The 13539-nt window shown below is 48.0% G+C and overlaps 5 protein-coding genes across 5 annotated transcripts; 2 read left to right on the forward strand and 3 right to left on the reverse strand.

Moving 5' to 3' along the window:
• Positions 1-88: 88 nt before the first annotated feature.
• Positions 89-871, reverse strand: VTP21DRAFT_5870 (uncharacterized protein; the record flags this gene model as incomplete). Its single annotated transcript, XM_069396438.1, has 3 exons — positions 89-240; positions 347-643; positions 748-871. The coding sequence occupies 3 exons, from the start codon at positions 869-871 to the stop codon at positions 89-91; spliced, it is 573 nt and encodes a 190-aa protein (XP_069247525.1).
• A 205-nt stretch (positions 872-1076) lies between these two features.
• Positions 1077-3106, reverse strand: VTP21DRAFT_5871 (uncharacterized protein; the record flags this gene model as incomplete). The annotated part of the gene is made up of 5 exons (XM_069396439.1): positions 1077-2156; positions 2232-2537; positions 2598-2680; positions 2758-2848; positions 2915-3106. 5 exons carry the CDS (start codon positions 3104-3106, stop codon positions 1077-1079), a joined length of 1752 nt encoding a protein of 583 aa, XP_069247526.1.
• Positions 3107-3460: 354 nt separating this feature from the next.
• Positions 3461-4387, forward strand: VTP21DRAFT_5872 (uncharacterized protein; the record flags this gene model as incomplete). The annotated part of the gene is made up of 3 exons (XM_069396440.1): positions 3461-3675; positions 3757-3873; positions 3958-4387. 3 exons carry the CDS (start codon positions 3461-3463, stop codon positions 4385-4387), a joined length of 762 nt encoding a protein of 253 aa, XP_069247527.1.
• A 536-nt stretch (positions 4388-4923) lies between these two features.
• VTP21DRAFT_5873 (uncharacterized protein) lies at positions 4924-8699 on the reverse strand (the record flags this gene model as incomplete). The annotated part of the gene is made up of 3 exons (XM_069396441.1): positions 4924-5079; positions 5191-8430; positions 8505-8699. 3 exons carry the CDS (start codon positions 8697-8699, stop codon positions 4924-4926), a joined length of 3591 nt encoding a protein of 1196 aa, XP_069247528.1.
• A 749-nt stretch (positions 8700-9448) lies between these two features.
• Positions 9449-13384, forward strand: VTP21DRAFT_5874 (uncharacterized protein; the record flags this gene model as incomplete). The annotated part of the gene is made up of 11 exons (XM_069396442.1): positions 9449-9495; positions 9564-9762; positions 9823-9881; positions 9946-10299; positions 10362-10833; positions 10903-11106; positions 11171-11348; positions 11419-11594; positions 11660-12485; positions 12571-12719; positions 12791-13384. The coding sequence occupies 11 exons, from the start codon at positions 9449-9451 to the stop codon at positions 13382-13384; spliced, it is 3258 nt and encodes a 1085-aa protein (XP_069247529.1).
• Positions 13385-13539: the final 155 nt, after the last annotated feature.

Consider the following 13539-nt stretch of genomic DNA (forward strand, 5'->3'; position numbering starts at 1 on the left):
AGCATTAAGGAAAAAAAGATAAGCGTGCTAGTATAATCGGCCAAAGATATAGCTAAAAATACAGGAGTCTCTAACGGGGCTTTGGCTTCTAGAGTTCCATGCCCCTCGTCTCGTCCTCTAGGTCGTCCTCCGAATCGGTTAGGCTCCCCGTCGAGCTCATCTCATCGTCCTCATCGTCGTCGTCGTCATCCTCTTCGTCCCCATCGACCGCCTCCTGGGTCGCATACCTTACAATGTAGTCTAGCAAGCCATCGCCATAGAATAAGATGGTGACGGAAGTGGGGTATGAAGATTATTCCTTTTTTTTTTCTTTGGCAAGAAGTGGCAAGGGTGAGGAAGAGCATACCTTTCACCTTGGCTTCGTACCGCGCCGGGTCTCGCAACAGCAGTGCAGCTGCCTCGCCATTTAACGGGTCAACCGGGTTTGGGTATCGTAGCAGTTGCGGGAGGAACACTTCAAAAATATTGATCATATCGAAGAGGGGCGACCACCGTTGGTTGATGACATCGAGGCACACCGCCCCGCCCATCTCATCAATGTTGGGGTGGAAGATTTTATTCGCGAATCCGATGCTGGGCGAGCGGTAGGGATAGGCATCGGGAAGAGCAACGCGAACTTTCCAGACGCCGCCTTCGTAGGGGGCTAATGGGATTGAATGCAGCCTGTTAGCAATGCAGGAGGGGGGGAGGGAGGGGAACTATGGGGAAGCAAAATGCAAAGCCCATGCCCGCTTCATGGATCCTTACTATCTTTGGGACCGTGGAACCGTACATAGAACTCTTGCATGCTGTCATTGACCAATGTCACTTCATAGTCTGACATCAGCAACTTCATCACGTCCGTCTCGATTCTGCGCCGTGGAGACGACATTATTAAGCATAGGCAGCTGGGGGGATCTTGGAGGGAGAAAGTGGGAGATGCTGTGCAAATTATATTGGGGGGCAAAAAGTGGGAAAGAAGGCGTGGTATTACAAACAGAACAAGGCACACAGGGGATAGGGGGAAAAACAGAACAAAGGCAGTGATCGGTGGCAAAATTTAGCGTGTGATACGCAGCGTGACCTCACCCGCGTAATCAAATCAATCTGGTTTTCAAATGCTGGGCCACCTCTTCTATTCGCACCTCCTCGGCTCGCCATCCGCCCCGCACGCGCTCCCGCAGCTCCACAACTCCGCGCTTGAGCCCGCGCCCCACCACTATCGCCCAGGGATATCCTGCGAGCTCGGCGTCCGCCACTCTGAAGCCGAAGCCGCCTCTTCTATCGTCGATAACGACCTCCTGGCTGAGGAACGGCACCTTCTCCACCGCCCTACACACCGCCTCGCAGCCCTCGCGCACCCCCTCACTCTCATCCGCTGGCAACACCACCACCCGATACGGGCTCACCGAGGGCGGAAACAGGATCCCGCGCTCGTCCCGTGAGCAGTGCACCACCGCCGCCAACAGCCTGGACACCCCAATGCCATAGCACCCCATTTGGAAGGGGAGCCGCTCGCCCCCACTCTGCGGGACAAATCCCGCATTGAGCGTTTGCGAGTATTTGGTGCCGAGCAGGAACGTATGGCCGACCTCGATGGCGCGGCCGAAATCGAGCGACGGGTGCTCGCAAGAGGGGCACGCATCCCCCGCTAGTGTATTGTGGACGTCTCCACATCTAACTTGCAAATGCCGAGCCGCAAGCCTTCCAATCGCCCCATCACGGATCAGGGTCTCGTCGACTCGGATGCTCTCGTCCACCACCACCTCCAGCCCCTTGAGCTCCTTGGACGCCAGCCACTCTTTGGTCCCGCCCACCTCCTCGGATCGAAACGCGATGTCCCCTTCCCCACCCAGCAGCTTCCGCAGCTTGATTGTATTCACGTCTCGTCCGCTCGCAAGCACAATGGCCAAGAGGCGCTCCTCCCCCGGCATTTTGTGCACAGCCCACCGTACTCTCCACTCCTCGTGACGAGGGATTTCGTCCTGTTCAGCGGCGGAGAGCACACGAGAAAGGCTATGGCCTTGTGAGGGCTTGGGAAGCTTACCTACGGCCATCTCTTCATTGGCAGTGTAGCCGCACTGCTGACAGCTGAGCACGGAGTCTTCTCCGGCGGGGGAGAGGTAGTGATACTCATGGGAGCTGGTTCCCCCAATATTGCCAGTGTCCGCTTCGGCCTAAACAGAAGCCGACCCATAAAATTCAGAGCCCCATTCCGGGGAGAAGAGAGGAAAAAAAAGGCCGGTGCTTACCACCACAAAGGGAATGCCGATGCGTTTAAATATATTTCTATAGGCTCGACCAACTTCGTCATAGGTCTGTATCGCCTCCTCGATCGTCGCATCAAACGTGTACAAATCCTTCATCAGAAACTCTCTTCCTCTCAGCAAGCCGCCGCGCGGTCTCATCTCGTCTCGGTACTTACGGTCGATTTGGTATAAACGAACAGGTAGCTGGCGGTAGGAGTTGATTTCGTTAGCAACGAGGGATGTGATTTCCTCCTCATGGGTCGGAGCAAGGGCAAATGCGGAGCTTTTTCGATCTTTAAGTCGGAAGAGCTAGCCAAACCATACATGTAAGTATTGTTTTGGAGAGGAGGGGTAAGGCCTTTGTAATACTTCGTGGCCGAATGAGTCCCACCGCCCGGTCGTTTTCCAGAGCTCGGCGGGCAACAAGAGAGGCAGTGAGACCTTTTGACAGCCTAAAAATGGAGTGGGCGTACACGTTGAACTGCGTTGTGCGGCATAGCTTGGAGCAGGATATATCAGAGTCATTTACCTATGGCCTCCAGCTCCTCGTCGATAATGCGAGTTAATTTGTCCATAAACCGGACACCGAGTGGAAGTAATGAATACATTCCCGAAGATGACTACAGATATACTCGGCTCGTAAGCTTGCATTCAGCAGAACAGGTTAAGAATACTTGTGTATATACCTGCCGTATTAGTCCTGCTCTTAGCATGAGACGATGCGCGTCCTCTTCTTGTCCCAAGTCGGCCTCCTTTTTCATAGTTGGGTGGAACATCGCCGAGAGGCGATGGTAACGCACCGCCATACTGGTAGAAAACGATCTCCGGGTTAACGGAGATATCGAGATAACATATCTCCAAGTCGTTGGAACCAACATGTCGCGCAAGTGCATACTATACGTGCGTTCATTTTCGCGTTAATCTTCGAGGATGTAAAAGCCACTCAAATTTTTGTAAACAATTTGAATTGTTCAGTTCCTTTCCGCCAAAAGCTAAATATTTCTCTTCGATCACCTCGGGTTCAATCGATCTTTTTTTTTTTCTTTCCTCCTTCGCGTTAAATTCTCCTACTTCCTCCATCCCCTTCTCCCTTTCCCTTACTCCAACCTATATACCGCTCAACAAAAAATAAACGGGGGCTTCTGCGATCACCAAGATTTCTTAGGATCTCTCCCATCTCCGCTTAATAAAACTCTACCTCCTAAGCTGCGATCTTTTTTTTTCACACGATAATGGAATCCACTCTTGAACACTCCCCGAATCCTACTTCAATACCTAATGATGAAAATAAACAGCAGCAGGTGCAGCAGCAGGAAACATCAAAGCAAGAGCAATCTCAGCAAGAGCAATCTCAGCAAGAGCAGCCTGAGCAATCAATAAAAGAAGAGACGAATAAGGAACTAGTGACTGTGTTTGAAGATCCTATAAATTATAATGTTAAGCATAGGTAATTGATCACCTCTCAATCCTGAATGCTGTAACCGTACCTTGATTAATAGTGTGCATTTCTACGTGCTGCGTAATTTAGGTTGCAAAATGGTTGGACACTTTGGTACGATAATCCGGGCAAAAAGGCAAATACGCAATCATGGTCTCAAAACTTGAAGCAACTCATCACTTTCGACACAGTAGAGGATTTTTGGGGGTAAATTTAAATTCTAAAGGACATGAGAATCTGTCTCATCCAAGCGTGCTTACTCATCGACTATATTTTGACCACCCCCTTTAGAGTCTATAATAATGTCGCCAAAGCAAGTGAGCTGGCCATGGGAAGCAACTACCATCTCTTCAAAAAGGATGTTCGCCCCATGTGGGAGGACCCAGCCAACGCACAGGGTGGCAAATGGTCTGTGCAGCTCCCTCGGAACCGCACCGGCGATGCCATCAATGACATGTGGCTCTATACGTTGCTAGCCTGTATCGGCGAAGCCTTTGAGCACGAGGAAGAGATCTGTGGATGTGTGGTGAGCGTACGCAAGATTTTCTATCGCATTGCCTTGTGGGTGCGAACGTGCGAGGACAGGGAAAAGTTGGAGCGAGTGGGAAGACAGCTCAAGGCCACACTTGGAATCAGCACACAGCTGCCGGTGGAATTCACGCCGCACTCGGAAAGTGCAAAGAGTGGGCCGCATGCGAATAAGGAGCGTTTTTCGGTGTAAATACTTTTGACTCGTTTTTTTTTCCACTCTATTATTTCATTTTATTTTCTCCTCCTTTCTCTTTCTCCTTTTTTTTTCCTATTGTGTGTGTAATTTTTTATCTCATGGGTTTTTTTCTTTAGTAATTGATTCTTTGCTATTTTTTTCTTTTGTTTTTTGGTGAGGAAGTGTCGATTTTTTTTTTCGCAAAATTCGTCTTTTCTTAAAGATATATGAACCTTTTTTAAAGGATAAGAATGAAAATCATAGACGACAAGCGATAAAGAATAATACCAGCAAAAGCACTATTGATTACAGAAGAAGGGGAGGAAGCATTGGAAATAGGAGGGCTATAGATCAGGCGAAAAAGAGAGAGGAAGGGGGAGGGGGGGTGAGAATTAAATAAAAAAACAAGGAACTTTTTAATTATACACGCAGAATAAAGGTACATAAAAATAGTAGGAGTAACAAAATGATTACAACAGGGGTGGGAGATGAAATGCCTCGCCGTGGATTAATAGCATCGACAACAGGTGGAATACAACGAGGCTTTCCCCCTAATGCCTGCTGTGGTCCGAGGACCAGTTCGAGGACCAACCCAAGGATGTTTGCCGCAGTTGCGGAGCCGATATCTCGAGTTCGCGTACGGATTTTTTACGCTGCTTATGGCGCTTGTAGACATTAATAAAGAGGACGGTAAGTGCGGCGTAAATCTAGAGGTTATCAAGAATAGAATGAGTTCAAGGGCATTGTGTAGGAGGAAGGGGAGCCAAGCACCATCCGAAGCAAAGCGAGATAGGCTAGGAAGGAAATGGTCTACTTACAATGGTCGCCGCTGCAACGGAAACACCAATGATAACCCCCTGGTTGCCTCCGCTTGTCCCGGTGGTATTCTGGGGACTGTTAGTCGCCCCCGGGGAAGTTAAGGCTAGATTGGTCTCATGAGGTTGGATAGGATAGGTGTTGTCAATGAACCGAGTGACTTTCAACGATGGGTCGGTATAGAGTCGGCTGGTCTGGTTCTGGATCACGCCTTCCAGCCTGGGTACCAAACTCCTGGGAACCGCAAGATGCACCAGTACGCCTTTTAAATCGGCTCCATCCCGCTTGATATTCCGGCGCTGCTGAGAGGGTGGCCGCGAAGCATCACTGATGCTGAGAACAACAATTTGAGAGCTGGGGACCCCAAGCACTGTAGCCAGGTCATTCGGCAAGAAGTTGACGATTTGAGCGGCCAGCGTTTGATCGACGCACACCTGCTTATAGGGAATGCTCAGGAGATGGATGCTGACGGTGACACCATCGGCCGGAGGGGAAGGCTCGTTGTTTGGAACGATGACTTCTGGCAGATTGACCAGAGTTTCAGTCGGTGTAGCAGTTTCAGTGGATGGAGTCTGCGTACTGCCTGTTGCTCTGGTGCTCGAAGGTGTCAATTGAATCGATGATGGTAACCATGTCGCATAGGTCGCTGAGGAATGGGAGGTTTCAGTGGAAGTGGGCAAGAGGCGCGTCAAGACCGTGGAACCCATGGTGGGAGTAGATTTGTCTTCGTGACGACTTGTACTAACGCTAGGTGTGTGGGAGTGGTTACTCGCCAAAGAGGTATCGCTGGCTACTGTGGGGCTTGATGCACTTTCAGTGGAGGTCGTTGGAATATTAGGATTCACGCTCTCTGAGCCTGAGGGTACTTCCGTGCGAGATACAGAGGGGTGCGATCCGGATGTGTCGACCTTTGGAACTGAAGAGGGGCCCGATTGTGTCGGGTATCTTGTCAATGGATACCCGTCCGTTGGGAGGCTGCCTGCAGTCTCGAGCGGTACATTTGATGCCCCTGCTTGTGAAAGTGTGTCACTACTCGAAATCGGAGTATTAGAGCTTGGAGTGGGTAGAGCTGCCTGGTCGGAAGTCCTAGTTTGGGGAGCAGTTAAGATATTTGAGCTGTCGCCAGAGGTAGAGCCAAAAGGAGTTTCGACCGAGGACTGGATTGTAGAAATGGAAGGCGGGATTGAATTGCTATTAGGGATCGGAGTGATAGCTTCCGTGGTGCTCTCTTTCGACTGGTTAGGAAACGAGCCAAGCTGAGTGGACTCGGACGGCTCGATTTCCGTGGCCCGGGTTGGCTCATCTTTGAGTATATTCGTCTCGGATGTCACTGGGCTTGGTGTTATCAACGTTTCTCCTGGTCCAGGGACGTCCTCGATATCAGTTGTAGTCCCGGTTTCAGAATTATGAGGAACACCACCAGCACTATCCGACCCATCGGAGGTTGGGGTGGGATTGTCAGTGGGGATCGAAGAGGTAGCCGTTGGAACACCAGGATCGTTGAAGTCTGTCAATGCAGAGTGCTTGGCTGGGTTCGTCTTAGGATTGGGCTCCGACATGGTTGGTTCATCCTCCTGGGTCGTGGGCAGAGAAATTTCTTGCTCTTTTGAGCCATCGTGATTCCCGGTGTAGCCTTGGTCAGTTGCCGGGGTTGGATGCGCAGGGAATTCCTTTGTTTTCACTGGAGGCGCGGGAACGGTTGGTTCGTCGGGGGGGGGTTTGGTCGGTTCAAAATCCTCTCTGGGTGGATCCTCTATGTGCGAGTTTGTGCTCTCTCCATCCTTAGTATCCGTAGAGGGAGTAGGAGTAGTCTTCTCTCCCACGTCCTTAGTTTCTTTCACCACCGGTGTATTCTCCTTTGACAAATTAGGGTTCTCCCTAAATCCAACACCTATGGGCGGCATTAGGTGAATTGTGAATTTGCTAGTTATTGATGTGGGTGAAGACAGTAACGGACTGATAGGGAAGGAGGATGCTGGTGGAATATTCACTCTGGGAGCCCCACTCACGATCGCATTCGGATTATCCAGAAAAACACCACTGCTTGTCCTGGTTAACAGTGGGGTAGCTTTGGAAGTTCTCTCTGGGGGCTTGGTAAGAGTTGATTTAGCTTCAAGAGCGTTTGATGTGGAAGCGTTGGCTTCGAGGGGATTAAAAATGGATGGGTTTACTACTGGCACTTTGTCCGCGGCTGCCATCGAGAACTGCATATTTGTAGCCCTTGTTGGTGGGAATGACTTTACAACAGCTGAGTTGGTAATAATTTGTAAAACTGGCCTATCTTTTGTAGTCGTAGGTGAGGAAAATGGAGCAGGGGTTTGTGAACCACTCTGGTTTAACGAGGGGAGTGATTTTGCAGCAGCTACGTTGGAAGAACTTTGAAAGACCGTCTGATCTCTTGTAGTCGTAGATGGGGACGCAATCTCAGTGGTAAGTGACCTGCTTTGGTGTAGCGAAGGGGTTGGATTTACAACAGCTATGTTGGCAGAGCTTTGTAAATTTGGCCTATCTCTCGTAGCCGTAGATGAGGGTGCTGTCGCAGGGACTTGTGGACTGCTCTGGGTTAACGAGGAAGTCGATTTTACAACAACCGTATTGGCAGGACTCTGGAAAGCCGGCTTGTCTTTTGTAGTCGTAGATAAGGGCACAATCTCAGAGGCAGGTGAATCGCTCGGGTTTAACGAGGGGGCTGATTTTACAGCAGCTGCATTGGCAGAGCTTTGAAAAACTGGCCTATCTTTTGTAGTCGCAGATGAGGGCACAATCTCAGAGAAAAGTGAACCGCTCTGGTTTAACGAAGGGGTTGACCGTGCTGATGTGTCTGAGTTAACTTGTGAAAGAGATTGAGACGTCGATAGGTCATCCGAACTCTGACGAAGAGGTGTGCGCGCTGCATCGTCTACAACTGTTGCCGATTTGAATGGAATCTCCTCCTTAGTTGTTAGGCGCGCCGCTGTAAAAGCCTCTAAAGAAGAGAGCGGTACGGTGGAGGCTCCATTAACGGCTGTTCCAAATGTTGAAGTTGCTTTCTCTTCAGGTAATAGGGGTGGTTTTGACGAACCACCATCAACAGAGGCGACATTCGGCTTTTTCGTTGCTTCAGTCCCACTGCTAACCACATCCCCAGGCTGCTCCGACTCACCACTCTCTATCGATGGCAGCGGAGCGCTGTATTGCCTTTGGCTCGATAGGGGTAAAAGTTCTGGTGGACTATAGGCTTGGGAAGGCTTGTCATTCTCCGGCTGGTATTCAATAAGACCAAAACAGTGTGTTAGTATTCTGAATCAGTGACCTTTGGAATAGCATAAGAAAATACCTGGTATGGTACATTCAATGTGGGAAATTGATTGGGAGCAAAAGAAGATTCCATAAATTGTATATTTCGTGGATCAAAATCGTAAAGGCTCCGGCCCACATTCTTGCCACCGACGTCTTCGCCACATGCCAACGCGGTGTATACCACTAGAGATACTAGGGTGATTAGAGGAGAATTAGGTAGTATAATGCGCATATTGATTTAGTGAAAATGAGAAACGCCAGAATGTTTGAGGATTATAATGGGAGTGTATATGTCACAGAGAAGAATGTGGCAACACAGTCCAATTGAATGGAATGGTTGAAGGGTGGACAGAAAAAGAATGAAAGGAATGGGCAGAGACTCTAAAATCTGGAGAAAAGCGGGGCTTCAAGAGCGAACCATTCAATTAGGGGAAAAAGCTAGGGGAACTAAGAGAGTATGGGAGGGCGAAATGAAGAAGACTGCCCATGCTTAGGTAAGAAGTGAGGCTATAATAGGCACAACCGAGAATACAGTTTATAGGGGACATCTCTAGGGCAGAAATTAGCAAATGGGCAAAGTTTAAAGTTTTAGACGCAGTGTAAAACAGGATGAATCCGGCCAAGAGTTCGGACTTGGAATTCTGTGACGTGAGAATCGCCCTTGTGCCGCCCAACGGTCCGTCAATCGGCATTAGGTTAGCTTGGGTTAGGGGAATTGAATCGCGAAATTCCTCAACGCGTTGGAATTTTTACAATGCGCAGGAAAACAACAAATATATTCTTAGACGCGTTATTTCTGAAGGAATTGGTTGACTTTATTTAAACCTAACGGAATTTCTCTACATTTCTTCCAATTCGCCCCATTTATCTTCTGCTTGCTATATCCACCATTGAATTCGTGTCGGCAATTCCTTCTCTTTCTGTTGTTATATTTTTCCAATTTCTTTATTAGTTTTTCTTTGTTTTTAATCGCCTCTTGTAATGCCACCTACTCCGTCAGATAATATTCAGGTGGTAGTTCGATGCAGGTCCGTTGTTGAGCATTTTTCCTACGGCTATATTCACTACGTATCTGATATCTCTATATTTATTCTAGAGGGAGAAGCGAACGAGAGATTCGCGAGGGCTCAAGGGAGGTGGTAATAACAAGCGCCGTCCGCGGTCGTGAAGTAACTCTCCGTTCCAACCCCCTTGACGTTGCGTCTTCTAAAACATACACATTTGATGGCGTATTTGGGCCTGAGGCGGATCAAGAGGTTATATTCAACGATGTAGTCGCTCCAATTTTGGAGGAGGTAAAAGAAAATGATTGAATTGGTCTAAAAACAGTGCTTAATTCTGTGCGTATCAAACAGGTTATGAAGGGGTATAACTGTACAATATTCGCCTACGGGCAGACCTCCACGGGGAAAACGTAGGAGAGAATGATATTGTATGATATTCTAAACACTTGTTCTAATGTTTTAAATACGGAACAGATATACCATGGAGGGTGATCTCGATATAGTTGATTCCCAACTTAGTAGTAGTGCAGGCATTGTTCCACGGGCTTTGCAGAGTTTATTTAATACACTTGAAGCAGAACAGGCAGACTATCTTGTTCGTGCATCCTTTATTGAGCTATACAACGAGGAGATGAAGGATCTACTCTCTCCAGATGATGATGCTCGCAAACTACGACTCTTCGAGGATCCAACCAAAAAGGATAGAGGCGTGCACATTCAGGGCCTGGAGGAAGTGCACTTGAAGAACGCAGAGCAGGGAATACAGTATTTAAAACAGGGTTCACATAGACGTCGGATTGCAGCAACAAAATGCAACGACAAGTCTAGGTACGAGAAGGAATAGGGCACGAGGGTTTTTTTTTCGTTTTATTAATTGTCTATCCTAATAGTCGATCACATTCCGTCTTCACCCTCACCATTAATATCAAGGAGACAACCGCTGCGGGGGAAGATCTTCTCAAGATCGGAAAGCTCAATCTTGTTGACTTGGCAGGATCAGAGAACATCAGTCGCTCAGGGGCTGAGAATATCCGCGCGCGTGAGGCTGGTATGATCAACACAAGTCTCCTAACCCTTGGCCGTGTGATCAATGCGCTCGTGGAGAATTCGTCGCACGTCCCATATCGAGAGAGCAAATTGACGAGACTGCTGCAGGACTCGTTGGGTGGCCGAACTAAGACTTGCATCATTGCGACCATCTCCCCCGCGAAAATGAATCTGGAGGAGACAGAGAGCACCCTCAAATATGCGAGCAGAGCAAAGAACATCAAGAACAAGCCTGAAGTCAACCAGCGTATGACAACAAAGCTGCTGCTGAAAGAGTACGAGAACGAAATCGAACGATTACAGAAGGATTTATTGGTGAGAAAGATGGAAATTCACATAATGGTTTAATTGATATTCTGAACGTCCTCGACAAACTCCTATTAGGCGGCGCGAGAAAAACACGGCGTTTATCTGTCACAAGAGTCCTATCAGGCATTTGTAGAGGAGAAAGAGTCTCGCAATCATCAGTTTGAAGAGATGAAACATAGCATCGAAACCCTACAGAATACGCTCAAACATGCAGAGCACAAATACCAGCAGAAGATGCGAGCGCTCGCTGAAACTCAAGCAGAACTAAATGGGATACGGGTATGAGCGAAAAATAACAAATTTCTTAATTTTTTTTTGTTTATATGCTGGTATATCAATCTAGGTGGAGCTAAGCGATAGCAGGAGAGCTCTGGAAAGTATGAAGCAAGAAGTGCAAGAGCAGCGAATTCTACGCCAAGTGCATGAAAAGACGGAGTCCAAGCTTAACACGCTCGCAACTGGCCTAGTTTCGAAGCTGTCAGATAGTGTCAGTGATGTGAACGGGCTACACGAGAAAATAAGTACGTATCTGGATGACGACATTTTAAGCTTAGAAAAACTTGACATCCTATTATTGAACCTATGGCATAGATCGAAAGGATCTCATTGAGATGGACAATCGACGAGTTTTTGAGAATTTCCGTGAAACGCTGCTCCAGAGTATGTTCCAAGTTCACAGTATATTGACAGAATTCCACTCGATCATGGGACAGCAGTCGAGTGGATTTGAAAACAAATTGGAAGAATTTCAAAAGAGCCAGAAGAGTGTAAGTATACTTCTCCGCCCTACTCTCATTGACAATAGAAATATTGAACCATAGATTGTTCGTAGAGCTTAACAAAAACGCAAAGTCAACTCGAGCATCAACTGAATAAACTTAAAGATGAATTGGCCCGGAATCAATCTATTTCTGTGGAGCAGCAGACTGGGCGCGATCAGCTCGTTAAGATGATTGAAGCTGTGACGGAGGGGTTGAAACAAGACCTTTCGACTCAACGGCAGCGTACAGAATCCATTTCGGCGGAGGTGCTGGCCGAAATACATGAGGCCATGTATCACGCTTCTCAACGGGTAATGTTGCGTTGCAATGAATTGGAGAGTACTCTTAAGGGGGCGGAGGAGCGACTTGCAGCATTAGAAGCGTGCCAAAATCAGACTCGTGACGCCTCGAATATGTTTACAGAGGAGATTTTGGAACAAGTTTTACCTGGAATCGAGAATCAAACTCGCTCCATACCTCAGATAGTGGAGCATAAATTCCAGAGGTCCTCACAAGCTGCCGAGAAGCTGCTGAAAAATATTGGGGCGATGCTGGGCGAATTCATGGATGATCAACGCCGCGAAGTTCTGACTGCAGTACAAGAAGTAGATCATGCATTGAGGGAGAGGGGAACGCAGTTTCGAAGCAAGGTGCAAGAGCACCGTGAGACTATCCAGAAGCTTAGCGAAAATCAAAAAGCCGAAGCGCTTGCCGTATATCAACAGCTTCGTCTTATGTCAGACCATAGGACAGAGCTCGGGCACCGTGCCGAGGAAGATTCCAAAGCAATGCTAAATTTGGTAGAAGGGGCTCGAGCTCGTATCATGAAGGAGATCGACGCCCACTCTCAGCACCTGGCTTCCAAGCATACACAATACAATAGCATCGCATCCCAATGTAATACACTGACCTTTTCTCACCTCTGTTTATCTAGTTTGATCTTAATTTCCTTCTCCCCCCCTCTTGCTTTGGGGTTCTATAGATTCTACCGCATCCCAAGCAGTCGAAGCTAAATTAGAAGCCTATGCGCCAGTATTACATCGGGCGCAGGCCATATGGGAAACAAGCAAAGCACGGGCAGAGAGTGATCAGAGCGTGACTTCAAAATTGGTCGACTATGTGAGACATATGGTAGGAATACATGTTGTTTTGGATAGAATGATAATGTTGAGCAAATTATAACCCCTCTTCCCAAACATTAGACGACGACAAGTTCAAAGCAACGTGAAGCTTACTTGGAGCGCGCGTGTAATGAGTTAAAGCATGCTCGTGATGAGGCTGAAAATCTTGTGTCTAAGCGATTGAAGGTAGATGTGACCACCGGAAAGACTCCACGGCCCCGCAGCTATAAGTACCCGAGGCGATGGCAAGTGAGCAATAATGATGAAATCCTTGAGGAATGGCGTGCGCGTGGAAAAGTACGGCTGCACTTCCTGTCGGACGAAGAAGATGAGTATATTACGGGGTCCGACGAAAACTCTCCACTTACGGAGATCAAGTCATCGCAAGAAAATAATGAGGGCCGGGTTTTAGCGGATATGAGTAATGGTCGACTTGCACCGACGAATAATCGCCTCTCCCCATTAGAAAAAATGCAAGCTCTCTCACCATCCACTCTTATAACAAAGAGAAAAGTGGTGTCTCCATCGTCCCCGCCTTCAATTACCCCACAGGCCACTGAACCATCAATCCCACAGCTCCCTTCGCAGCCGGTGTTAATGGATGCCATACAGGATATTCAAAAAACTAGCCAGATACCTAGGCCACCGAGACGATCAAAGCGAACAAGAGCATAGTCTTTCATAGCATTCCATTTTTTCTCTCTATGAACTCTTATCTCCATTTTGACTTCTCAGTTATTATTTTCTGTAAACAACCCATTAGAAGCCTTTATTGTATGTGCGTGTGTGTTTTTTTAACCTATTATTCCCTTTATTCGATTTTTTAATCG

Source organism: Calcarisporiella thermophila (genome assembly GCF_041956535.1).
Source record: "Calcarisporiella thermophila strain CBS 279.70 unplaced genomic scaffold VTP21scaffold_24, whole genome shotgun sequence".
In the NCBI taxonomy this organism is placed as follows: Eukaryota; Fungi; Calcarisporiellomycota; class Calcarisporiellomycetes; order Calcarisporiellales; family Calcarisporiellaceae; genus Calcarisporiella; species Calcarisporiella thermophila.